The following is a 25825-nucleotide window of genomic DNA, read 5'->3' on the forward strand; positions in this document are numbered from 1 at the left end:
AATTCCCCTTGCAAGAAATGATAACGTTCTTTTAGCTTTCCTAATTACTACCTGGACCTGCAAACTAGCATTTTGCAATTCATGCACTAAGACTTCCAGATCCCGATGCATCTCAGAGCTCTGCAATCTCTCACCATTTAGATAATAAGCTTCTCTTTTATTCTTCCGGACAAACTGTACAATTTCACATTTGCCAACATTATACTCCATTTGCCAGATCTTTGCCCACTCATTTAACTTATCAATATCTTTTTGTAGCCTCCTTATGTCCTCTTCACAACTTACTTTCCTTCCCATCTTTGTGTCATCAGCAAATTTGGCAACCATCCCTTCAATCCCTTAATCCAATACATTTATATAAATTGTAAACAGTTGAGGTCCCAGCACTGATCCCTATGGCACACAAATCGTCACATCCTGCCAACCAGAAAAAGACCCATTTATGCCGACTCTCTGCTTCCAGTTAGCTAGCCAATCTTTTATCCATGCCAATATGTTACTCCCTTCACCATGAGCTGTTATTTTCTGCAATAACCTTTGATATGGCACTTGCCACAAATGCCTTCTGGAAATCTAAGCACAGTACATCCACCCTTTAATCCACAGCACATGTTACTTCCTCAGAGAGCTCCAATAAATTGGTTAAACATGATTTCACTTTCACAAAACCATGTTGACTCTGCCTGATTACCTTGAGCTTATCCAAGTGCCCTGCTATAGCTTATTTAATAATTTTCTTTAATAAACATTTTCCCTATGATGGATGTAAAGCTAACTGGCCTGTAGTTTCCTGCTTTCTGTCTCCCTCTCTTTTTGAATAATGGAATTACATTTGCTATCTTCCAATCTAATGGGACCTTTCCCGAATCTAAGGAGTTTCAGAAAATTAAAATCAATGCATCAACTCTCACTAGCCACTTTTTTAAACCCTTAGAATGAAGTCCATCTGGACCCAGGCACTTTTCAGCCAGTAATTCCAACAATTTACTCAGTACTCCACTTCACTGGTGATTGTAGTTTTACTGAGTTCCTCCCTCCCTTCTATTTCCTGATTTATACCTGCTTTGGGATGTTATTTGTACATCTATAGTGAAGACTGATGCAAAATACCTGTTAAATTCATCTGCCATTTCCTTGTTTTCCATTATCAATTCTCCAGACTCACTTTCTATAGGATCAACGCTCACTTTGTTAACTCGTTTCTTTTCTAAATATTTATAGAAACTTTTACTATCTGTTTTTATATTTCTGGCTAGCTTTCTCTCGTACATTTGTCATGTGTTCATTTAAATAAAGGTGAAAAAAAACTTTTAAAACATGTCTCCTCATGTGACACTGTCACATAAGCTGGGACGTGTCAAAGAAGTAATGTTAAAATTTGTATTAGATTTTAAAACACTTCATGAAACCTCATCCCGCCCGTGGATGAGGTTTCATGAAAAATGCGAAGGCCTCCTGGGCCTTAGTGTGGCTCACCTAATTGAATTAATTACTATTTAAATGGCGTTAATAGGCCTTTGTCAGTTCAGTGAGTGGGTAGCTGACCCGCCGAACTGAAAATCTAAGTGACACGCGGTGACGTCGGGACGCCTGCCCAACGTCACTGTGCATCATTTTACGCTCATCGACCGGAGAATTCTGCCCCTGGTTTCCTGAATTTAGGTCATTCCCTTCTATTGTGCTAATACCATCATTAACTAACAGAGCCACCCCTCCACATTTTCCTTACTTCCTGTCCTTCCTAAATGTCCTATACCCTTTAATATGAAGGTTCCAATCCATGTCCTCAGAATCACAGAATCACACAGTGCAGAAGAGGCTCTTCGGCCCATCAAGTTTGCACCGACATGTGAGAAACACCTGACCTACCTACCTAATCCCATTTACCAGCACTTGGCCCATAGCCTTGAATGTTATGAGGTGCCAAGTGCTCATCCAGGTACTTTTTAAAGGATGTGAGGCAACCCGCCTCCACCATCCTCTCAGGCAATGCATTCCAGACCGTCACCACCCTCTGGGTATAAACGTTTTTCCTCACATCCCCCTTAAACCTCCTGCCCCACACCTTGAACTTGTGTCCCTTCGTGACTGACCCTTCAACTAAGGGGAACAGCTGCTCCCTATCCACCTATCCATGCCCCTCATAATCTTGTACACCTCGATCAGGTCGCCCCTCAGTCTTCTCTACTCCAACGAAAACAACCCAAGTCTATCCAACCTCTCTTCATAACTTAAATGTTTCATCCCAGGCAACATCCTGGTGAATCTCCTCTGCACCCCCTCCAGTGCAATCACATCCTCCCTATAATGTGGCGACCAGAACTGCGCACAGTACTCCAGCTGTGGCTTCATCAAGGTTCTATAACTCCAACATGACCTCCCTACTTTTGTAATCTATGCTTCGATTGATAAAGGCAAGTGTCCCATATGCCTTTTTCACCACCCCACTAACATGACCCTCCGCCTTCAGAGATCTATGGATGCACACGCAAAGGTCCCTTTGTTCCTCAGAACTTCCTAGTATCATGCCGTTCATTGAATACTTCCTTGTCAAATTACTCTTTCCAAAGTGTATCACCTCACACTTTTCAGGGTTAAATTCCAACTGCCACTTAACTGCCCATTTGACCATCCCGGCTATATCTTCCTGTAGCCCAAGACACTCAACCTCACTGTTAACCGCCAGGCCAATCTTTGTGTCATCCGCAAACTTACTAATCCTACCCCCCACATAGTCATCTATGTCATTTATATAAATGACGAATAATAGGGGACCCAGCACAGATCCCTGTGGTACACCACTGGACACTGGCTTCCAGTCACTAAAGCAGTCTTCTGTTATCACCCTCTGTCTCCTACAACTAAGCCAATTTTGAATCCACCTTATCAAATTACCCTGTATCCCATGTGCATTTGCCTTCTTTATAAGTCTCCCATGTGGGACCTTGTCAAAGGCTTTGCTGAAATCCATATAAACTACATCAACTGCACTACCCTCATCTACACACCTGGTCACCTCCTCAAAAAATTCAATCAAATTCTTCCTGCAGCCATGTCCCTGTAATGGCTATTAAGTCATACTTATTTATTTCTATGTGTGCTCTCAGTTTATCTGTTTTGTTTCGAATGCTACGTGCATTCAGATACAGTAGTGGTCCTAGCACTGATCATGGAACACCACTCCCCACTTTCTGCCACTCTGAATAACTACCCTTTACTCCCACCACTCCCTACTTTCTGTCTTGAAACCAGCTAATAATCCATCTGCCACTTGTCTTCTGACTCCACATTCTCTGACCTTATTCATTTGTCCATTATGGGATACTTTATTGAAGGCATTTTGAAAATCCAGATAAATTACACTTTCTGCATTACCATTGTCTACTTTCTCTGTTACCCCCTCAAAACATTCAATAAGGTTGGTCAAGGAAGATTTTCCTTTTTGAAATTCACACTGGCTATTCAATATTATGTTTCTCATTTCTAGATGTTCTTCCATTCTCTCCTTTAGTGAGGATTGCATTATTTTTCCTCCCATTGATGTTAGCTGACTGGCTAAGAATTTCCTGGACATATTCTGACCTCCTTCTTAAATATAGGAACTACATGAGCTCTCCGCCAGTTCTCTGGCACTACAGCTTTTCCTAATAAATTACTAAATTAAAGTAGTAATGCCTTTGCTATCTCTTCCGTAGATTATTTCAAAATATGCGGTGCAATCTATCAATCAAAAAATATGGAGTTATTGAATTAGTCTTTTATTTTAAATGTGAGATGGAAAATGCCCATTCATTGACTAATCCAAATATCCTAACAGTGCAATTAAAATCAGTGAATAGGAACAAAAGGTTCCTCTTCAAGGTGAAAATCTGTTACTGTACACATACCAGTTTAGAAAGATTCATGTCACGCAGAACTCTCATGACAACAGTCTTCTCTGGTTCAGTTGGGTTTGATCTTTTGACAGCACCCAGAGTTCTCAGCACAGACAGAATGTTACGCAAACCAAAGTCATAGTGCACCTGCCAATGTAGGATAATAAGCAATACCATATCAACAGCATCACGAGCAACAATGAATATTAATTAAGACACAGTAAAAGCTAAAACTGCACTCAAATGCAAGGAAGTCTGTTTGGCATTACTCTAACTTACATTCACAAGAAAGCAATTAATATATATTGACCTAATAATTATTTTCATTATACTCTTCTAGTATTGGTGCAACTTAAAGTCATATCAAACTAATTTGTGGAATGTTCCTGCATTTCAACAGATTTTATAATCAGAGATGAATTATATTTTAGGCATTTTTAACCTTTACAGACAAACAAGCCTTCTTACTAGAAATCCTTTCTTATGTTAAAAAACAACACACTGAGCATATGATGACTACTCTGCCTGTACTCATTGCTCAAATTAACTGGCCTTGTACCATAGTTCCTCCCCAGAGGCTTAAGCACATAATCTAGGTTGATACACGAGTGTAGTACTGAGGGAATACTGCATGGTTGGAGATGTTGTCTTTCAGGGGAGTTGTTAAACAAAGATTCCTATCTAACCTCTCAAGGGAACATAAAAGATCCCGTGGCACTATTTTGAAGATGAAAGGAGATCTCCCTGGTGTCTTGGTCAATATTTATCCCTCAAATAAAATCATTAAAAAAAAACAATGGGTGGGATTTTCCGCTTCCTCCAGTGGTAGGTATCGTGGCGGATAGGGGCGCTAAATTTGGTGTGATTGAAAAGGTCAGTTTCCCGCTGGCAGGAAATTGGTTTGGCATTTTGTTCTCCCAACTTTGAAGGCAGGTTAAAGGTGGGTCGAGTTTCCTGACAAATAATGTTGGGAACCCCATTTGCATTTATTAGAATCTCATGTATGCTAATTAAAAGGCCACCTCACCAGAATTAAGTTTGTCCTCCAAATTAAGTTCCCTACCAGTGAAAATTTAGAAAGTTCAGTTTTACGACTGTATATAAGTGGCGTGCACCTGCGAAGTTCACCTCTTCCATGACTTTGAAGTCAATAGACGTTGTTTTCACCTTCTGGGGACCTCACAGATCTTCACTCGAGTGCCAGTAGCAATCAGGGTACTGGTGATAGGAGGGAACAGTCACATTCAGAGGCAGGAGTGGGATACGGTAGGGTGGCAGGTCAGGATGGGAGTCTATTAGATGAAGGTATCATCTCATCAGGGGTCACGGAGGGGGATTAGACAGGTGGCTTGGATAAGGAAGGGGTAGGGTTAGGGTGAGCCTGGGGACATTAACAGGTGTCAACTCTAAGGGGATGGAAGGCATGAGGAGGTAGATCATGATAAGGTCCAGGGTAACAGTGTGCAGTTCAAGGGTGACAGAGGGGAGAGCAATTGTGATATTGGGTGGGTCTAGAGTGATGGGGGGAAGTTGGTAGGTGAAAGGCGGAGGGTAGACATGGGTGGAGACTTTCCCCTTGCAGCCTGTGATTGGAACCCAACCACGATTTCACACTGGCTGGCCAATTAATGACCAGCTAGCCTGAATCACACGCTGAAACGCTCAGGCTGCCTGGGTGGGGGTTGGGAGGAGGGGGAATGAAGAAGTCAGCGCATGCACGTGGGTGCACTCACAGAAAACTTCCTGAAGGCACAGAGCTGCCTCCGGGAGCTGAAGATTTTTAATTTCACAAATAAAGGCTTTAAAATTAAGGAAAACATGTCACTTCATGTGACTCTGTCATTTAGTACATATGTCCTTTACAGGTTTCCTGTGACTCTGTCACATGAGCAGGGACATGCTAAAAATGAGCTTAAAAAGTTTTCATTGTTTTTTTAATCAACAGTTGAAACCTTATCCTGCCCGTGGATGAGGTTTTGTAAAAATTTCAATGGGCGCTTGGCCTTTTCGCCCACCCGCCAACCTCAAGGTTGGACGGGCAGTGAAAAATTCAATTCAATTAATTGATTAAGGGCCTTAATAGGCCTTTTAATTGTAGGCGGGCATGCTGCATACATCCGCTGACCGAAATATCGCAAGAGTGTGCGATGATGTCAGGACGCTCGCCCGACATCATCGTGCACTATTTTTCCCCCGTTTCGGTCAGGCACACGCCTGCCCAACAAAGGAAATATTCTGCCCATAGTGGAATCAGGTTGAAAGGTGACACACAGCATTTTTTCAAACTGACCTTGACTACGCAATTAGTCAGTCAGTGGGATCCCTCGAAGTGGGAGCAGGGCCTTTTTGAGTGGGTGGGGAGTTCAAAATCAGCACAATTGGCTGACTAAATAGACATCCTAATGATTGAGGCAACTGGATGTCAACCACGATCAGTTGTGTTATCCTCTCTATGGGGAAGCCTGCATTGCAACAGGTTTGTTCCTGGCGCATGGGTCTTATAACATTGAGATCCCAGCAAAGTCTGGAGCTACCTTTCATTCTGTGCAATTTGTAGTCGGCTACAGTCAGAGGCAGGGATAAAGGGAGGGAGGGAGGTGGAATGCCTCCGACGGGGCATGATTGGTTGACAGCAGCCAACTCACGACTCCAAACCTCCATCCTCCCAGGTAAATGGTCTTTGCTGGCAAGGGCACATGTGGTTAGTCTTTCAATGCTGCCAAGTGAATGGTCTCTCTATAAAGTCTCCAGGGTAATGGAGACAAGCAGAATAGTGTCAGAAGGAGGCCTCTTGCATATGTCTCTCAGCACCCTGGTTAAAGAGCAATGTCTCCATACGTAGACATGTATGAATGGGAGGAACACTCATCTCCGGTTCTCCAGGATGTTCTTTACCTGGAAGGGGTAAGGTGGGGTGCCATGTCTAGACGGAGGCCAGGTGAAGGTCTTAACACTGACCTGCTGGGTTTGAGATGGAGGGAAACCTGTAAAGGACATACGTACTAAATGTATCACTTCAATTTGTTCACACATCCACTGAGGCATCGAGGATGTAGGCTGCAGGCAACCCTGCCTTGGTAATGACTGTCATCCAGATGAGGAGACACACACCATTGTGGGCCTATTGCTGGTTGGCACAGGGCCAGGTGGAACAAGTGTCTGAGAAGCAAGAGGCAGCAGGGCCTCTATAAGATCAAGATCCTGGTGAATATGTTCTACTGCAATGGCGAGCATTGGCCCAACCATAGGTACATTGTAGGAGGTGTTCTAATCTAGAGATGAGAAAAAGGCAATGCCGGAGGTGCCCTCTTATGTCCCAGGATGTGCTTGCTCACATCTGCCAGCTTCTCCAGTATGAGCTGCGGTCGCAAGGATTCTGGAGGAGTAATGCGGAGCTCCTGTCCTGCATTGAGTGAATGTCTGTCTGGGTGCCTTTTAAATATGGCACCAGGATCTTTGGCCCAAATGAGATAACAGTGGGGTGGGTGACTTCCTGCGCACCCCATCACAAGATTCGCCGAGCTCCTCGCAGATGCATAATTAATGAGCTGACCAGTGAAAGATTGTGCGTGTTCAGCCGTCCTGCCGCCCAGCGGGAATCACACCAACTTTCCTATAGGACTTAGTCTGCAGAATGGAGATTTCCACCCTATTTATTCGTTATTGCATTACTACATTTCTGTTTATGGGACCTTGACATGTGCTAATTGGCTGCTACACTTTCTACATTAAAGTAGTGACTGCAGTTTGAAACTTAATTGGCTGTAAACACTTTTTGACATCCTGAGGAAATTCAAGTTGCTACTATATATAAATGTAAATCTTCCTTTCAATCTTAAATCTTTAAAATAAAAAGCCATTCAAAGACGTGTTCAGCTATTAGATTAAACAAAGTTGACACATTATTATTTAATATTGATTTAGAAAATTAGTATTGATTGACATGTGATTCGTGGAGAAATAATTCTGTTGGAAACTTATGTGAACATCGTCACCCCACCCCCCATCGGGGCCCCGTCCACTGGCCCTGCCAAGAGACCCCCAGGCTTACCTCCTGGGCTCCCAGGACGTTGTTCTGTGGGATCGCTCCCAGTAACGCTGCTGGGACTTGAGAGTTGCTGGGGCTTTCAGAGACGGGACTTCCTCCCCAGGTAAGGACAGTAGGCCTACCTCTAGCCAATTAACACTCTTCACAGAGCCAAATGACTGTGGGGAAGCCATCAGGAATGAGGGGCGTATTCCCCACCGACTTTTTCAGTGACGAGGAGGAAAACCCGCCATCTGAAAAATTCTGTCCGTGCAGTTTTGGGAAAGAAGGGCATGGATTTGGGAGATGACAACACGTTCAAGGACTATTTTCACTATTAATCCACCTATAAAGACCCTTGAAAAAGTTATATCTTGTCGAATGAGGTGTAACAAGGGGTTGGATTTTATGTTGCGGGGAGGCTCCCCACACCCCAGCATAAATTTTAGGCATGAGCCCACCTCTACTCAGCGGCTCAACCCAGTTTAATTTTTCAGGTGACATCCCTTTAATTAGTATGAGGTGGGATTTCATCCATCTCCAGGAGGAAGTCCCACCTCATAAAGCTGCCCATCAATCAGAGGCTGGCAGTTCTGCACACTGGCAGCACCATAGGAGTGGTGGCCACCACTGGTGCTGCAGGTAGGCCAAGGAAGCTGTCTTATGAGGAAAGGTTGGACAGACTGGGCTTGTTTCCACTTAAGTTTAGAAGAGTGAGGGGTGATTTGATTGAAGTATATAAGATCCTGAACGGCCTTGACAAGGTGAATGCGGAAATTATGTTTTCTCTTGTGGGTGAATCCAGGACTAGGGGGCACTGTTTTAAAATTAGGGGTCGCCCTTTTATGACAGAGATGAGGAGAATTTTTTTTCTCTCAGAAGGTTGTATTGGAACTCTCTGCCTCAGAAGGCAGTGGAGGCGGGGTCATTGAATATTTTTAAGGTAGAAGTAGATAGATTCTTGTTAGGCAAGGGAATCAAAGGTTATCAGGGTTAGATGGGAATGTGGAAATCAAAAACAAGATCAGCCATGATCTTAATGAATGGCGGAGCAGGCTCAAGGGGTTGAATGGCCTACTCCTGCTCCTATTTCTTGTGTTCTCATTTTATTTCCTCATTTGCTGCCCGTATGAATACATCAATGTGACTGGCTGCTTACCTTGTTTGATGGAATCACTGTTGCCAGGCACCTGAAGATCTCTTCATTGGCACCAGATTCAAACTAACTTTGAGGAAAAGGAAATCTATGCCACAGAGATCGCTAGATCTTTGTAGGCTGCCTCCTTTGAGGTCAGCAATGGGGCCAATATAGCATCATATACAGTAGTTAAGTTTACCTGTTTAGATAACTGCTCCTCACAGAGTTTGTAGAGTGTATAAAACTTGCGGCTAAGAATTTGGTTGTCACGGAAACCAGCACTAGCCAACTTGACACGCATGATAATGGCACGATCTGGCACCATCATGGCCACTGTACGGAACTGAATCTTTAGATTTTCAGGTAGCTCCTGACGTCCTGCATAACCTGGGTTCTAAAATTAACACTCATTACTTAGCAATCACTGGCAAAGTACAGTAGCATTACTATTAATATATTATTACTTTAATATTGCTGAAAAGAAAGACACGTTACTGAAGCTTTTCGTCTTGCACTCAGCAATATTCAAATTCAGCACCAGCCAAGTGACTGTATTATTACTTTGAAATATTTATAAGTTAAATATATTTTCAAGTTTTTGCTCTAGAATGCATTTTCCAAAAAAGGCTAAATTAATATTCAGAAAATAGCCGCAACTTAACTTCAGTGAATGTATAAAAGCAAAAAACTGCAGATGCTGGAAATCCAAAACAAAAATACCTGGAAAAACTCAACAGGTCTGACAGCATCTGTAGAGAGGAACACAGTTAACATTTCGAGTCAGTATGACTCTTCAACAGAAGTTGAAGAGTCAAAAGGACTCAAAACGTTAACTGTGTTCCTCTCTGCAGATGTTGTCAGACCTGCTGAGTTTTTCCAGGTATTTTTGTTTTTGTTTCAGTGAATATATATTCATTTTAGTTTTTTATATTGAACTGTCTCTTACCATGGTTAGGAAGATACCAAACTCTCTGTCCATTTCTACAACGTCACCATCAGTGAAGTAAAACTGGGGCTTTTTGTTCTTCTTACATTGCAGTACAATATAGATTTGTTGAGCAGCTACTGACAGCACAGGTAATTCGATACGATTAAATTCATCAAAGCAACCCCATGCACCAGACTGAGCAAGGCCTACAGGGAAACAGCAGTAAATCAAAGATCTAAAATTTAAAATTCTCTGACTTGTCATTTACTAAAAAAGAAAATCTTTCACTGCTGGCATTACATCACAACAATGACTACACTTCAAAATTACTTCATTGACTGTAACTGGGACATCCTAAAGTCATAAAAGGTGCTATATAAATGTAGGTTCCTTCTTATTTCACACTTCAAAACATCAATATACCACTGAAATTCCAGGGCATTCATTCAAAATATATACTACGCTTCACAACTGATGACTTATAAGCTGAACTTGCTCAAAGAAAACAAGCATATCACCTTTACCTTTATAGATACGACCTAGGCCTCTGTAGTCCATCTGATCTGAGCAATTAAACACAACAACATATTTTCCAAGACATCTGCCCATGTCTTTGGTTGTTTCCGTCTTTCCTGTACCTGCAGGCCCTGCTGGTGCACCACCCATACTCATCCCTAAGGCCTGAGACAGTGTAATATAACACCTGAAATGGGTACATAAAGAAACTTGTTTAACAATCTGTAATTAAAATAAAAATATCCCAATGGCAGGAAAGATACTGGAATCCCTGCTAATGAAAACCAGAAAAACATCTTGAAATCCAAACTATAATGATGAATAATCAGCATGGATTTCAAAAGCGACAGTCTTGTTTGATCAAACTAATTGAATCCTTTGAAGAAATAAGAGTAGATAGTGGTAATTCAGTAGATGTAATATATATATAATTTTTCCAACAGGCTTTCAATAAGGTACGCAATATAGGTTAATAGGTAAGGTCAAAGCATGCAGAATCTGGCAACAAGTAACAGAATGGATATCTGGCTGGCTGCCAGGCAGATAGCAGACAGTAGTGATAAATGGTAGAGGATCAGCACTGGGAGTACTGGTGTGCACAACTTATATTAACAATTTAAACTTTGGAATTAAACATCGACCAGAATTTTCTTGTCGGCGTGCGGGGGCAGGCCCCTCATACCAATGCGTAAAATGATGTGCGGTGACGTCAGGCGAGCATCCCAATGTCACCACATGCCATCACGATATTTCGGTGGGTGGGCATGCGATGATCTCCGATGCACGCCCGCCATTAATTAAGGGGCCACTTAAGGCCCTTGAAGCACCAATTGATGGCGATTTTTCAGGGTCCGTGCGATCTTCAGGTCATCGCACGGGCGCAACGGGCAGGCGGGGAGGCCACATTTTTATAAACCTCATCCACGGGCGGAATAAGAGGGGTGAGTGGGGTTGCAAGTGTTATTTGTCAGACATTCAATGCTTAAAGTTACTGATGCTTGCCTATGTGGGCTGCTTGGAGAGGAGTAACAGCCTTCAGATCAGGACTCTAAGTAAACATAATTTCTGGGGCCTTGCTGGTTTCAGGAAGCCTTCCCTTAGCCTGGGAATGGGAGTTGTGCTCTCCACTGGAGGCAGCTCCTCTGAGGAGGAAGGGAGGGCCAGAAGGAGGAGGAGGCCAGGAGTCCACATTCAGCCTCCAGGAGAGCCACCTTTGGGAGGAGAGGGGCAGGCACAAGGGGCGCAGGGTCAACGTGGAGTCCAAGGCGGAAGGGGCCGCAGAAGACGCCACTATCCTGTTGCCAGGGTTTACAGGCAGCAAAGCAGCTACCTCAATATGTCTGAAGTGCAGTGCCAAAGGAGGCTCCATCTCTCGAGGAAGACAGTGACCTCCATTTCTCAGATGATAGGATCTGCCCCAACTGTGTGGGTGGGCACCCCATGCCAATGGCATTGAAGATCACGACTGCCTGCAACTTCTATGCCTCCGGCTCTTTCCAGGGGTCGGTGGGTGATCTTTGCGGGGTCTCCCAATCTACTGTCCACACTTATATAAAGCAGATGACAGGCACTCTGTTCAGGCATGCATTGACTTTCATCCACTACCGCTGGGACGAGGCCAGCCAGACAGAGCGAGCCCGCGGCTTCACAGCGATTGCTGGTTCCCCGCATCCACGATGCAATTGACTGCACACATGTGGCCATCAAGGCGCCAGGGGGTAAGCTGGGTGTCTTTGTCAAAAGAAAGGGCTTCCACTCCTTGAACATGCAGATAGTGTGTGATTACAGGATGCAGATTCAACAAGTCTGTGCAGGTTACCGAGGCAGCTCCCATGACGCCTTCATCCTCAGACACTCCCAAGTACCGAGGCTCTTCAGTGCTCCAGCCCAACTGGATGGATGGCTTCTGGATGACAAGGACTATCCCCTCAAAAGGTGGCTCATGACAACCCTCCGCTACCCAAGAACAGAGGCTGAGCAGCGGTACAATAGGAGCCATGCCTCCATATGGGCTGTGACAGAGAGAACCATTGGTCTTCTCAACATGCCTGGACCGTTCAGCGGGCATACTCCAATACCCCCCAGATCATGTGTCGCTGATAGTGGTTGCATGCTGAGCTCTCCACAATCTGGCACTGGAAAGGGGTGACGCAGTGGTAGACGCAGTTGCTCCGGCTGCACATGATGAGTCCAGTAGTGAGTCCAAGGATGAGCACGCATAGGACAAAGCTGAGGGGGTAGGCGCCAACCTGGGCATCCTCCAGGGAGGCAGGGACACCCGGGAGGCTTTAATCCAACAACCTTCAGCTAACCCACAACAGATGGACCTCCAACACAAGTCAGGGCTGCAGGCTCCATATTCAATACCTGAGAGCAATATCTGCCTGGTTAGGATCATTAACTATGCGCCTTGTCAATAAAGCTCAATGTCAAACAAGTCACTCATAACATCACGGGTTCCCGTCCACCTGCAGAAGTAATGGATCACCCTGAGCCATTCTCACGTATAAAAATTTAATGATTTTACAAAATGAAGCAGAAAATAAAATGAATACAAGGGTGTTACGCATCACATCAACTTGTCATCAACTAATAGCGGGGCAACATAAAACAAACAGTGAGAAACCCATGTGTCTAAGGTGCCTTAAATTTACACTTACCGGTGCTACATCTAGGTGCTGTCCCCTCCCTGGCACTGGCATCTGAGACAGCCTGCTCACTCTGCTGTCCTGTTGGCCTCGATGACCTTGGTGGGCATCCTCCGGTCTGTGGAGCATTTGATGGCCCCACCTGGGAGGAAGTGGCCAGTTCCACAGTTGGCTTCTCCCCAGTTGCTGTAGCCTCATCGGATCCCACGCTCACTGGCAGAGGGGCGGAGGGGCTGCTGCCCTCATGCAGAGCGCCCTGAGAGGAGCCTGCAGAGACGACAGGCAGCTGTTGCGCTGAAGTGAGGTTACTTCAGACCTCCCTGCTCACCATTGATGGATGGGCACCGAGTTGGGATACTTGGTGCCCAATCCATCTCCCACACTGGCACTGACCAGCTGAGGTCAATGCTGCTGTGAGGGCTTGCAGGTCTGAGCGCAACTCCAGGAGGACCTGATTGTTCTCCTGGAGGAGCCTCTCCATGAGAGTCGCCACTCTCTCCATGGAGGAAGCATGGCGCTCGGCCATAAGGCTCATTGCATCGGTGATGCTCCTCATGGACTCCTCCAGCACGGGCACCATGCCTCATAAAGCCTCATGTATCTCCACCAGATCCTCCCGCAGACCCTGCTGCACTTCCAGCATCTGCTGCCTCACGGATGACTCCAGAGGCACATCATCAGCCACCGACCGAGCATGTGCCTGGTCCTCTGCAGTCCTCCGACTGCCAGCACCATGGGCACTCTCTGTCTTCACCCGCACCTCAAGCGAGTGTGAAATGCCCTCGCCGCTGTGCCCCGGGACACTAGCTGATGATCTAATTCCCACCGAGGTGCTAGTATCTGCGCCGGTGCCTGCCTGGCAGAGATGGTGTGAGGCTGGTGAGTCCAATTGTTCAGGGCCCTCAAGTGTCAGAGGTGGCCCCTATGCCCTCCTCCTCCCGGCCCTGCTCCAGTGATGCTGAAAGGAAGAACAAGGACATTTGATTAGTTAAAGTGGAGACATTGTCAATGTGCATGCCTGTCCCCCAGATCAGTATGTGCTCATCCTTCCATAATCAATGGTCAACCCATGTTGCAAGCTTCAATCACTGAACATTCAACAGTGCCATGGCTGCTGGTGACCTCAAATATACATGGTGACCTCAGTGCTCGGCAGTCTTGCCTCCCCGTGGCACCCCAGTCCGCACCACTCGGCGGCATTGTGTGCGGTCTTCTCCTGAAAAGGAGAGAGGAGCATTGATTAGTCCACCCTGTACCTGGATTCCCATCGCATCCCTGCCATCCCAACCAGAGAGGAACATTGCAGGACTCCAGTGATTCATCACCCCGCAGCTGCCGCACACTCACACCAAGAAGCCAGGGCTGACCCCTCTTTGCCCACATGCTGCCACCATCACATGTGGCACCACATGGTCTAACCTTGCAAAGCAAGGACACACAAGTATGTGGAATGCAAAGGGCAGCAGATGGATTGATGCCCCACCACCTGGAAGCTCCCCTCCCAGCATGTTAGCACCCTGACTTTGACATGTTTTGCAGTTCCAGCACTGCGCCTAGGTGCAGATCCTTGAGGTTGCCCCCAAAATAGTACTCTGGGTGTCAGTCTAACACATGCTGCGGGTGCAGAACTCATCTCAGTCCTACCCTGTCAGGGTGAACTAGGCATGGGCAATATCTGCTGGCCCACCAGTGAGAGAAACATGCCATGAAGGATTCAATGGTGTAACTGCACTCAGAGTTGGGGAGGGGGTGGGGGGGTGGTTGGGGGAAAGCCTACCTGCTGTGTTAAGTGACCTCTGCCAACATGCTACTCACCCTTCCCAAACACAAGAGGTCGTTGAATCGCTTGCGACACTGGACCCACATGCGTCGCACCACATCAAGGGAGCTGACTTTGTCTGCCACCTCCTCCCAGGCACGTTTGGTCAGGTGGGGAGCCTCCTCCCCCCATCCCAGGGAACGAGGCCCTCCCACCATGCTGCCACCTCCTCCAGGAGGGCAGCTAGGCACTCATCAGATAACCGAGGGGGGCACTGCCCCGCTGCCCTATCCTCTTGCCTGGCCCGCTCTCCAGCAGCGCTCTGGGGATCCCTTCTGTTGGCCATGATGAACAGCCTTTGCAAGGCTGCCAGCGCTATATTTGAACAGGCCGTCAGGTTGCCATTGGACCTGGCGGTTATTGTACTTCCGCCGCTGCCCTCCCACTCTCGCTAACCTCGGGAGCCGCGCTTCACGCTGGGTGGGCCTTAATTGGCCCGCCCACGTAAAATGGTGGCGCAGAGCCGATCACAAGCGGCGATTGACTCCACGCCCACCCCTGTATGGCCTGCCCGACGGGGAGAAAATTCTCCCCATAATGTCTAAATTTGAGGATGACGCCAAGCTGGGAGTGGGGATTGTGGTCATCACCAAGGAGGGCTGCAACAAATTTTTTTTAAAAAACTTCCAGAATGGGCATAAAATTGACAACTAAATTTCAACACAAATAAGTATGAAGCATTACATTTTGATAAGGAAAATAAGGAATTCACATAATACTTGGAAGATAAGAATCCAAATGTGAAAGATGAGCAAAAGGCTCTTGGAGTGCAAATACACAAATAACTAAAAGTAGTGATGATGCAGGCTAATAAGGCCATAAAAGCAAACCACATTCTAGTGTTCATTTCCAGAGGGATATAATTGAAAAGTAGTGAAGTTATGATAAACTCATGTCAAACCTTGGTTAGACCACATTTGGAGTAGCGTGTACAGCTCTGGCTGCCATATTATAAAATGGATAGAGAGGAACTAAATGGGTGCAAAATGAATTTACAGGGATGAAACCAGAACTACAAGGTTATACCCTTCAAGAAAGTTTGAACATGCTGGGTCTCTTTTCATGAGAAAAGTGAGGACTGACCAGAGATCTTTAAAATTATTAAATAGCTTTGATAGAATAGATAGAGTGTGTTTCCACTTGTGGGGAAGAGCAAAAATAGAGGTCATCAATTTGAGATAGTCACCAAGAAATCAACTTTGGGGTTTTGAAGGAACTCCTTTGCCCAAAGAGTGGTGAGAACATGAAACTCGCTACCACAGGAAGTGGTTGAGGCAAATAGTATAGATGCATTTAAGGGTAAGCTGGACAAGCATATGAGGGAGAAGGGAATTGAGGGTTATCCCGATAAAGTAAAATGAAGAAGGATGAGAGGAGCCACAAATGCAGTATAAATTCCAGAATGGACTGGTTGGGTTAAATGACCTGCTTCTGTGCTATATATTCAATGTAATTTTATGTGATTTTAGTTTGTCATAATTATTTTTCATCATATAATAACTGTCTATTTACTCTGGCTGGTACTTCAAGTTTTAGCAGTTACTGCACTGTGGTGGCACTAAATATACAATAGAAATACACAACAGTCTCAGGATATGGGGTAAGCCATTTAGGACTGAGATGAGGAGAAAATTCTTCACTCAGAGGATAGTGAACCTATGGAATTCTCTACCACAGAGGATTGTTAAGGCCAAGCCACTGAATATATGTAAGAAGGAAATAGAGAGATTTCTGGACTCTAAAGGCATCAAGGGGTATGGGGAGAAAGCGGGAGTATGGCGTTGAAATAGAGGATCAACCATGATCATATTGAATGGCAGAGCAGGCTCGAAGGGCCGAATGACCTACTCCTGCTCCTATTTTCTATGTTTCTATGTGTGTAGTAAACAATGAATTTACTGCATAAATAAATTCCAGATTATACAGCATGCTGCACAGTATTCTATTGAATGTGCTGTAAACGTTTAGTGATAAAAATAATACACGTTTTCCTTCAGATTAATTTCTTACCTGTCAGTTAATGGTGTTATCACAAGTCGATCTGTACAGCCTAGGTACTCATTACAGTAGTTGAACTCAACATCTGTGATCTGAATAATACATTTGTCTGTGTCCTCTATAAAGTAAAACCTGGACTGTTTTTGCCATTCAAAGTCAGATGTGGATTTAATGTTCATGCGAACCTAGTGCAATATTAGAAGCAAATATTAGAATTATGTACAACCTGCAGCATGCTTCGTGACCATTTGTTTTGAAGATGGCATTACATACCAAATCATCAAAAATGTCTTTCTGGTGTACATGGATGGTGATAAGTGTTTCGTATTTAGTTCGTTCCATTTTTGTTAGTTCACGGGTTGTCATGTCAATCAAATCATTAAGCATATCCATAAACGTTTGATTAGTTGTTTGCATGATCTGCATCAAACAAATACTTCATGTTATATGGTTTTCAGCTATACACTTTGAACTCTCACACTTTCGGTTCAATCTTACACCTTGGCAGAAATCCAATAAGGTTATCTCACATAATCGTAACTTTACTGTAGCAACTTAAACTTATTGTCTGATGAACGTTTGAATGGCAGAAAAAAGATATGAAGTATATGATAGGGTAATATATCCAGTAATCTGAGAGCAAATGATTTAGATATTTCTCAAACCTTTTTTTTTATTTATTCATTGGATGTGGGTGTTGCTGACAAGACCAGCGTTTATTGCCCACCCCATGCCTTTGAGAAGGTAGTGGAGAGCTACCACTGTGAATCATTGAAAAGTATGCCTAACGTGCTGTTTAGTAGGGCGTTCCAGAATTTTGACCCAGCAACGCTGAAGGAACAGCAATATATTTCCAAGTCAGGGTGGTGTGTGAGCTGGAAGAGAATTAATGGTGGTGTTTCTATGCGCCTGCTGCCCTTGCCCTTCTAGGTGATAGAGGTCACAGGTTTGGGAGGTGCTGTCCATCAAGCCTTGCCAAGTTGATGCAGTGCATCTTGTAAATGGTACGCACTGCAGTCACATTGTGCTGATGGTGGAGGGAGTGAAAGTTTAAACTAAGAAGCACAAATTCTCTTCTGTCTGAAATGATATAAATGTGAAACAGACAAAGTGATAATGTAATTCTTTAGAAATAAAAGTAATTTTTCAAATAGCACAAAATGCTTTAAATAAGTAGATTAATTTTTTAGTTAGATTTAGAGTTTTAATGAAAATTTCAAATAGAAACCAATTTCCTTTAACACATGAGAGAGTTTAACAAATTAACAAGTGTGTCGTTTTCGTATTATATAAAAATCTTTGGAACTAAGTTAATATTATAGTAGGAAACAAAATCTGATTATTCTGCATCTGAATGCATGCCTGCATATGCCAAAATAATGCTTTTTCCCAGGACCTGCTACCCAAGAGGAAGTGATGGGGGACAGATTTTTCTTTATTACTCTTGAGCATACAGGAAAAGTGGGCAAGAGGGACTGTAACAGGAGCCTGCCCAATTTTCTATCTATTTAAATCAATTGTTAGAGAATTAGGCAGAATCCATAATGCAGATGCAACCACCTGCCTGCTTTTCTTTTATGCCAGATGATCCAATACACACAAAAGCAGACATGTGGAAGCCTGCCATGAAAATTCCAGGTTTAGCTGGATTGGGGAAACAACCAAGTTTCTCTTAATTTTCATGTTGGAATGAAAGCTGATATTCTGCCAGATTTTTAACGAGAATGATTGCCTGATGATAATTTCAGAAGCAAAAATAGCATGACATTTAAACTGTTGTAGAAATAATGAAGTCTGGTCAATTGAATTATTAAGCTATTTGCCCTCCATCCTTTATATTTTTATGTTGCTGTAGTTTTCTGAATTAATTTAACTCTCTGAGCTTTAAGAATAAGACTTTTTTTTTATTCATTGGATGTGGGCTTCACTGCCTAGGCCAGCATTTATTGCCCATCCCGAGTTGCCCTTGTTCAGGCGCATTTAAGAGTCAACCACATTACTTTGGGTCTGGAGTCACATGTAGGCCAGAAGGCTTCCTTCCCTAAAGGACATTAGTGAACGAGATGGGTTTTTACAACAACCAACAATGGTTTCATGGTCATCATTAGATTTTTAATTTCAGATTTTCATTGAATTCCAATTCCACCATCTGCCATGGCAGGATTCAAACCCAGGTCCCCAAAGCATTGCCCTAGGTCTCTGGATTACTAATCCAGTGATAATACCACTATGCCATCACCTCCCCTATGTTAAGCACAATGAACAGGCAAAGTCATAAACACATAGTGACTTTGTCCTTGGAACAAAAACAAACATCTAGTGCAATTCCTAGTTAATACTTAGCATGGAATCATCCCAGATTTGCACTAAGTGCGGTAGCGGGTGGGAAAATAGACGTTTTACCTGCCGGCCACAATGGCGGGTTTACACGCTCTACCGTCCCATTCCCGTCTCATTAATTATGCAGCCACAGGAAACACGCTGTCTCACTGGTGGACGGCCTCTGATTTACCCATCATGCCATTACGTCGCCGTTTCCTCACACCTAAGCCATATTTAAACTGCAGCCACACGCACACTTCTCAATGCATGCAGCCCAGGACTGTGCCGGTGAAGACATGGCTCCAAAAACAAAAAAAAAATGCAGCCCCCTGATTCAGTGACACATTCCTGGGACGTCTTCTGGACACCGTGGAGATCAGCCACGATGTCCTCTAACTCCACTCTGGCCACAGGAGGCACATCAGTCTCATCACTCCAACTCGGGACAGGGTGGCAGAAGTGGTCAGTACCATTGCTTCACACAAGAGGTCGGCCATTCAGTGCAGAAAACAGATGAATGATCTCATCTGTGCCGCCAGGGTAAGGCAACCATCTCATTAATCTAAACTCACACACTCACAAGGCCATCACACTTTCGCTGGCATCTCACTCACTGCCAGCTCAAGGGACATCAACACCCTTACATCTCCATCTGGCCTCATCTCCTCTGGATCTACCTCCTCAGTCTTCACCATCTTGAGGCCACTTGCACAGATCAACATGTGCCCCCACACATACCATGGGATGCTCTCTTCCCCAGTACAGACCTCATCTTGCAGCCTTTTCCCTTGCCTGAAGCCACTTCTCCTCCTTCCCCAAACAAGCCCTAGCCCTGCAGCCGTTGAAAAGCCACCCCTGCCTTATGGCTGGTGTGGTAGGTAGGGACCTGCCCGTAAGCCCCCCTAAAAGTGTTGTGGTGTTGTCTGCAAAGCCTGGCGCTGATGACCGTGAGTGATGCCCAAAGCAAGGTAGGCAAAATAACCTCGAAGTCTCGAGCAGTGTGCAACTAGCCAGGTGCATGTCCCTTATGTACAGTTGTGAAACACGTCGGTGTGATTTGTGCCCGGATAATCCAGTGTGGGGGGATGATTCCAGCGAGCAAGGCTTAATATTAGATGCAAATAAATTAAAATGACATTCCCAACGTTGAACAGTGGGAAACGTGGCCCGCCATTGACGGGTGGAGTGGACGATCATAAACTGGCTTCACAATGGCATAAAACAAATTTTTGGCCTTCTTGCCATCTATTCCCCCCCACCCCACCCCCGCACACTCCCCACCCACCATGACGCCCGATGCCAATGGGGCCAGAAAATTCTGGCCTTAATCACTATTTTAAAACTTGCACAGAAATTTCCATGTTAACCATTTGCAACAAATTTTCATTCTTTCATGGGGCGTGGGCATTGCTGGCTAAGACAGTATTTGTTACTCATCCCTAATTGCTCTTCAGGAGGTGGTGGTGAGCCGCCTTCTGAACCGCTACAGTCTATCTGGTGCAGGTACACCCAGAGTGCTGTTGGGAAGAGTTCCAGGATTTTGAACACACGACAGTGAAGGAATGGTGATATAATTCCAAGTCATGTTGGTGTGTGACTTGGGGTGGGGGATTGGAGTTTGTAGGTGGTGGTGTTCCGATCCGTCTGTTGCCCTTGTCCTTCTAGGTGGTAGGGGTCATGGGTTTGGAAGGTGCTGTCGAAGGAACCTTGGTGAGTGGCTGCAGTGCATCTTGTAGGTGGTACACACTGCTGCTACTGTGCGTCGGTGGTGGGAGTGAATGCTTCGATTGGTGGATGGGGTACCTAGCAAGAGGGCTCAATTGTCCTGCATGGAGTAGGGCTCCTTGAGTGTTCTTGAAGTCACAGACATCTGGGCAAGTGGCGAGTATTCCATCACACTCCTGACTTGTGCCTTGTAGATGGTGGACAAGTTTTGGGGAGCCAGGAGGTGAGTTACTCACCACAGAATTCCCAGCCTCTGACCTGCTTTTGTAGATACAGTATTTATATGGCTGGCTCAGTTCAGTTTCTGGTCAATTGTAACCACCCAGGATGCTGATAGTGGGGCGTTCAGTGATGGTAATGCCATTGAACATCATGGAGAGATTGTTAGATTCTCCCTAATTGGAGATGGTCACTGCCTGGAACTTATGTGGCATAAATGTCACTTGCCACTTATCAACCCAAGTCTGAATGTTGCATATCTTGCTTCTTTTGGGCATGGGCTCCTTCAGTATCTGAGGAGTTGCGGATGGTATTGATGTTAGGAATATGAGGTTTATAAAAATTTTTATGGTTTGGGACTATGCCTTTAATTTAAGGTAAAATGAAGGGGTCATGTGGCTTGTTCTGAGGTCTGCCTGACAATAGGCCTGAGTAGCGTGGCTATTAAAGAGTAACAGGAGGCCCGGGTTGTTTTGCTGGAAAGTAGGCGTAAGATGTTCACACTTGGAAACAATAGTAGCAGCATCTGTGTTTACAGTTGTTAGAGCGTTAGTCTCCAAAGTCCAGGAAAGTGTTTAGAATGTTTATAAATGGTTATACTTTAAACTGTCTATTTACTTCCAGGATGGAATAGAGCTGGGGTCTAAAGAATAGCTCATCAGCATTTCTACCCGGATACAAAGCCCCTGTGATTAATGTTGCCATGGTGATGGGGTTTGAGAGGGGTAGGATTTCTAAGATGTCCCTGAAAACTGACAGACAGGCAACGTGCCAGGATCTGGGATAGAGGGAGCAGCTAGAACTAAAAGGTCTCTATAGCTTACCACTCAGGAATGTGGGGGAGTTATAGAGTCATAGAGATCTACAGCACAGAAAAAGGGTCTTCTGCCCATCGAGTCTGCGCTGGTCAAACAAGTACCTAACTATTCTAATCCCATTTTCCAGCACTAGGCCCATAGCCTTGTATGCCATGGCATCGCAAGTGCACATCCAAATGCTTCTTAAATGTTATGAGGGTATCTGCCTCTAACACACTTTCAGTCAGTGAGTTCCAGATTCCCACATTCCTCACATCCCCTCTAAACCTCCTGCCTCTTACCTTAAGTTTATGCCCCCTAGTTATTGACCCCTCCACCAAGGGGAAAAGTTCCTTCCTGTCTACCCTATGCCCCTCAGAAATTTATACACCTCAATCATGTCCCCCCTCAATCTCCTCTGCTCCAGGGAAAATAACCCCAGTCTATCCAATCTCTCCTCATAAATAAGACTCTGCAGCCCAGGCAATATCCTGGTAAATCTCCCCTGCACTCTCTCTAGTACAATCACATCCTTCCTATAATGCGGATTCCAGAACTGCACAAATACTCTAGCTGTGGCCTAACCAGCATTTTATACAGTTCCAGCATAACCTCCCTGCTCTTATATTCTATGCTCTTGGCTAATAAAGACAAGTATCCCATACGCTACCTTAAGGGACCAGTGGACATGCACACCAAGGTCCCTCTGATCCTCAGTACTTCCTAGGGTCCTATCATTCATCATGTATACCCATGCCTCGTTTGTCCTGCCCAAGTGCATCACCTCATACTTATCCGGATTAGATTCCATTTGCCACTGATCAGCCCATCTGACCAGCCCGTCTGTATCCTCCTGTAATCTAAGCCTATCCTCCTCACTATTTACCACCCCACCAATTTTTGTGTTATCCGCAAACTTACTGATCAACCCTCCTACATTCAAGTCTAAATCGTTCATATATACCACAAACAGCAAGGGACCCAACACCAATCCCTGTGGAACCCCATTGGACACAGACATCCAGTCACAAAAACACCCCTCCGCCATCACCCTCTGCTTCCTGCCACTCAACCAATTCTGGATCCAATTTGCCAAATTGCCTTCATTATCAGTCTCCCATGCGGAACCTTATCAAAAGCCTTGCTGAAGTCCAAGTAGACGACGTCAAATGCATTGCCCTCATTTACACACCTGGTCACCTCTTCGAAAAACTCAATCAAATTGGCCAGACATGACCTCCCCTTAACAAAACCATGCTGACTGTCCTTGATTAATCCCTGCCTCTCCTTGTGTAGATTAATTCTGTCCCTCAGAATTGCTTCCAATAGTTTCCCCACCATTGAGGTTAGGCTGACTGGCCTGTAGTTCCCTGGTTTATCCCTTCCTCCCTTCTTGAATAACAGTACCACATTGGCTGTCCTCCAGTCCTCTGGCACCTCTCCTGTGGCCAGAGAGGTATTGAAAATTATTGCCAGCGCCCCTGCTATCTCCTCCCTTGCCTCACTCAACAGCCTGGGATACATTTCATCCAGGCCTGGAGATTTATCTACTTTTAAGCCTGCCAGACCACTGAGAACCTCCTCCCTTTCTATGCTAATTTCTTTAATTATATCACAGCCCTTCTGCCTGATTTCCATACCCACATCATCCCTCTCACTTGTGAACACCGACACAAAGTATTCATTTAGAACCCTACCTACATCTTCCGGCTTCACACACAAATTACCACTATGGTCCCTAATGGGCCCTACTCTTTCCCAAACAAAAATAAAAATACCTGGACAAACTCAGCAGGTCTGGCAGCATCTGTGGAGAGGAACAGTTCCTCTCCGTAGATGCTTCCAGACTTGCTGAGTTTTTCCAGGTATTTTTATTTTTGTTTTGGATTTCCAGCATCCGCAGTTTTTTGCTTTTATCCTACTCTTTCCCTAGTTATCCCCTTACTCTTAATGTACTTGTAAAATAACTTGGATTTTCCTTTATTTTACCTGCCAATGTTTTTCCATGCCCCCTTTTTGCTCTCCTAATTTCCTTTTTAAGTTCCCCCCATACATTCTATACTCCTCTCTCATGCTCAGATTGAAAGACCAAATTCTTGAGGATTTAAAATGGGCTAGGGGATTCGCCTAACTTGAGCTCAAGGGGGAGACTCCAGGGAAAATCCTCTCCATGAAAGATAATTCTCGGGTTAAAAGTTTCCAGGCTAGGTAAGGAAAAGAATGGAAGTAAACCATCAGGAGCTAGGAATCACTTTGGACTGGTTACGGGCTATGGAAGTGAATGTCCACCTAAGGGACATTGTAAAGTATAATTGTGAAGTTGGATTTTTGGTTGTGTTGAAAGAAAAAGGTAAATGTTTTGTAGTATAAAGTGTAAGTGCCCTACACGAATAGTGTTTAGTCAATGTTCCTCTTAGTTTGCTTGTTCCAAGAAAAGCCTGGAACATCAAATCTTGTCTTTTTTTTCACAGTTATTGGTCTCTATGGGTATTAAAACACTGAACATTGTGCAATCATCAGCAAATATCCCCATTCCTGACCTTATGATGGAAGGAAGGTCATTGCTGAAGCAACTGAAGATGGTTGGGCCAAGGACACTACTTTGAGGAACTCCTGCAGTGATGTCCTGGGACTGAGATGATTGGCTTCCAACAACCACAACCATTTTCCTTTGTGCTAGGTATAACTCCGACCAATGGAGAGAGTTCTCCCAATTCCCACTGATGTCAATTTTTCCAAGACTCCTTGATGCCACACTTGGTCAAATGCTGCCTTGATGTCAAGAGCAGTTTCTCTCACCTCCCCTCTTGTGTTCAACTCTTTTATCCAGATTTGGACCAAGGCTGTAACGAGGTCAGGATCTGAGAGGCCCTGGTGGAACCCAGCCTGAACATCAGTGAGCAGTTTATTGCTATATATGTGCTGCCTAAAAGCACTGTCGAGGAAAATTCCATTACTTTGCTGATCATTGAGAAGAGACTGATGGGATGGTAATTGGCTGGATTGGATTTGTCTTGTTTTTTGTGGGCAGGACATACCTGGGCAATTTTCCACATTGTCAGGTAGATGCCAGTGTTGTAGTTATGCTAGAACAGCTTGGTAGGAAAAGGAAAATATGAACTAATAAAAAAATATATTGACTCTTCTTTGTATGTCCATAGGATGACTTGTGATGCAGTGGGTAGTGTCCCTGCCTCTGAGCCAGAAGCTCTGGGTTCAAGTCCCACTCCTGGGCTCAACGACCAATTAAGGAAAGTGCATTCATAATGCAGCCAAACAGGTTGAGCATCAACATGTAAATCCTTCAAAAAATATGCTAATGACAGGCAGTAAGTGCAGGAGAGCTTCCTGGTCAGCCATGTAATGGAAAGAAAATTGGAGCCATCATCATTCATAGCTACAGATTATAACATGCACATAAAAGTGTATGTTGCCACAGCTCAGACTCCTTGGCAGTGGCGGGGGCGGGGGGATGCAGTTGGCTGGACAGCCCTTGTGGATCAGAATGGTGTCAGCAGCACTAGGTTCGATCGGCATTCTGGCTGGGATGGATTTGGGACCTGTCTCTTTGCCCTGCCCTTGGTGGAGGTCAAGGTGCTGTGAGTCAGATCTGATGTTAGGCAGAATACTGAAGAAGAAACATGTCTACAGGCACATTCATATTCTTCAAAGCTTTCACATTTGTACAGGGGAGAGTCATTAATTGGTCTGAAAGGCTGCCTACACTATCCTAGTGGAGATATTAACCTTATTTATTTAAAATGGTTAATATTACCTCTGCTAAAATAATGGAGGGGAAATTTCAGGCAAACA

The 25825-nt window shown here is 44.8% G+C and overlaps 1 protein-coding gene across 1 annotated transcript in view; it reads right to left on the minus strand.

Annotated features, from left to right (window-relative positions):
* Positions 1–25825, minus strand: part of dnah5l (dynein, axonemal, heavy chain 5 like) — a 465990-nt gene that overhangs the window by 241655 nt on the left and 198510 nt on the right. Inside the window, exons 39-44 of the mRNA XM_078535621.1 lie at positions 17223–17369; positions 16962–17134; positions 10493–10671; positions 9987–10174; positions 9240–9434; positions 3888–4022 (exon numbers count right to left, since the gene is read on the minus strand). Coding sequence (XP_078391747.1) covers positions 3888–4022; positions 9240–9434; positions 9987–10174; positions 10493–10671; positions 16962–17134; positions 17223–17369 — 1017 coding nt within the window. The remainder of the gene's footprint in view (positions 1–3887; positions 4023–9239; positions 9435–9986; positions 10175–10492; positions 10672–16961; positions 17135–17222; positions 17370–25825) is intronic.

Source organism: Cetorhinus maximus, chromosome 3 (genome assembly GCF_964194155.1).
Source record: "Cetorhinus maximus chromosome 3, sCetMax3.hap1.1, whole genome shotgun sequence".
Lineage (NCBI taxonomy): Eukaryota > Metazoa > Chordata > Chondrichthyes > Lamniformes > Cetorhinidae > Cetorhinus > Cetorhinus maximus.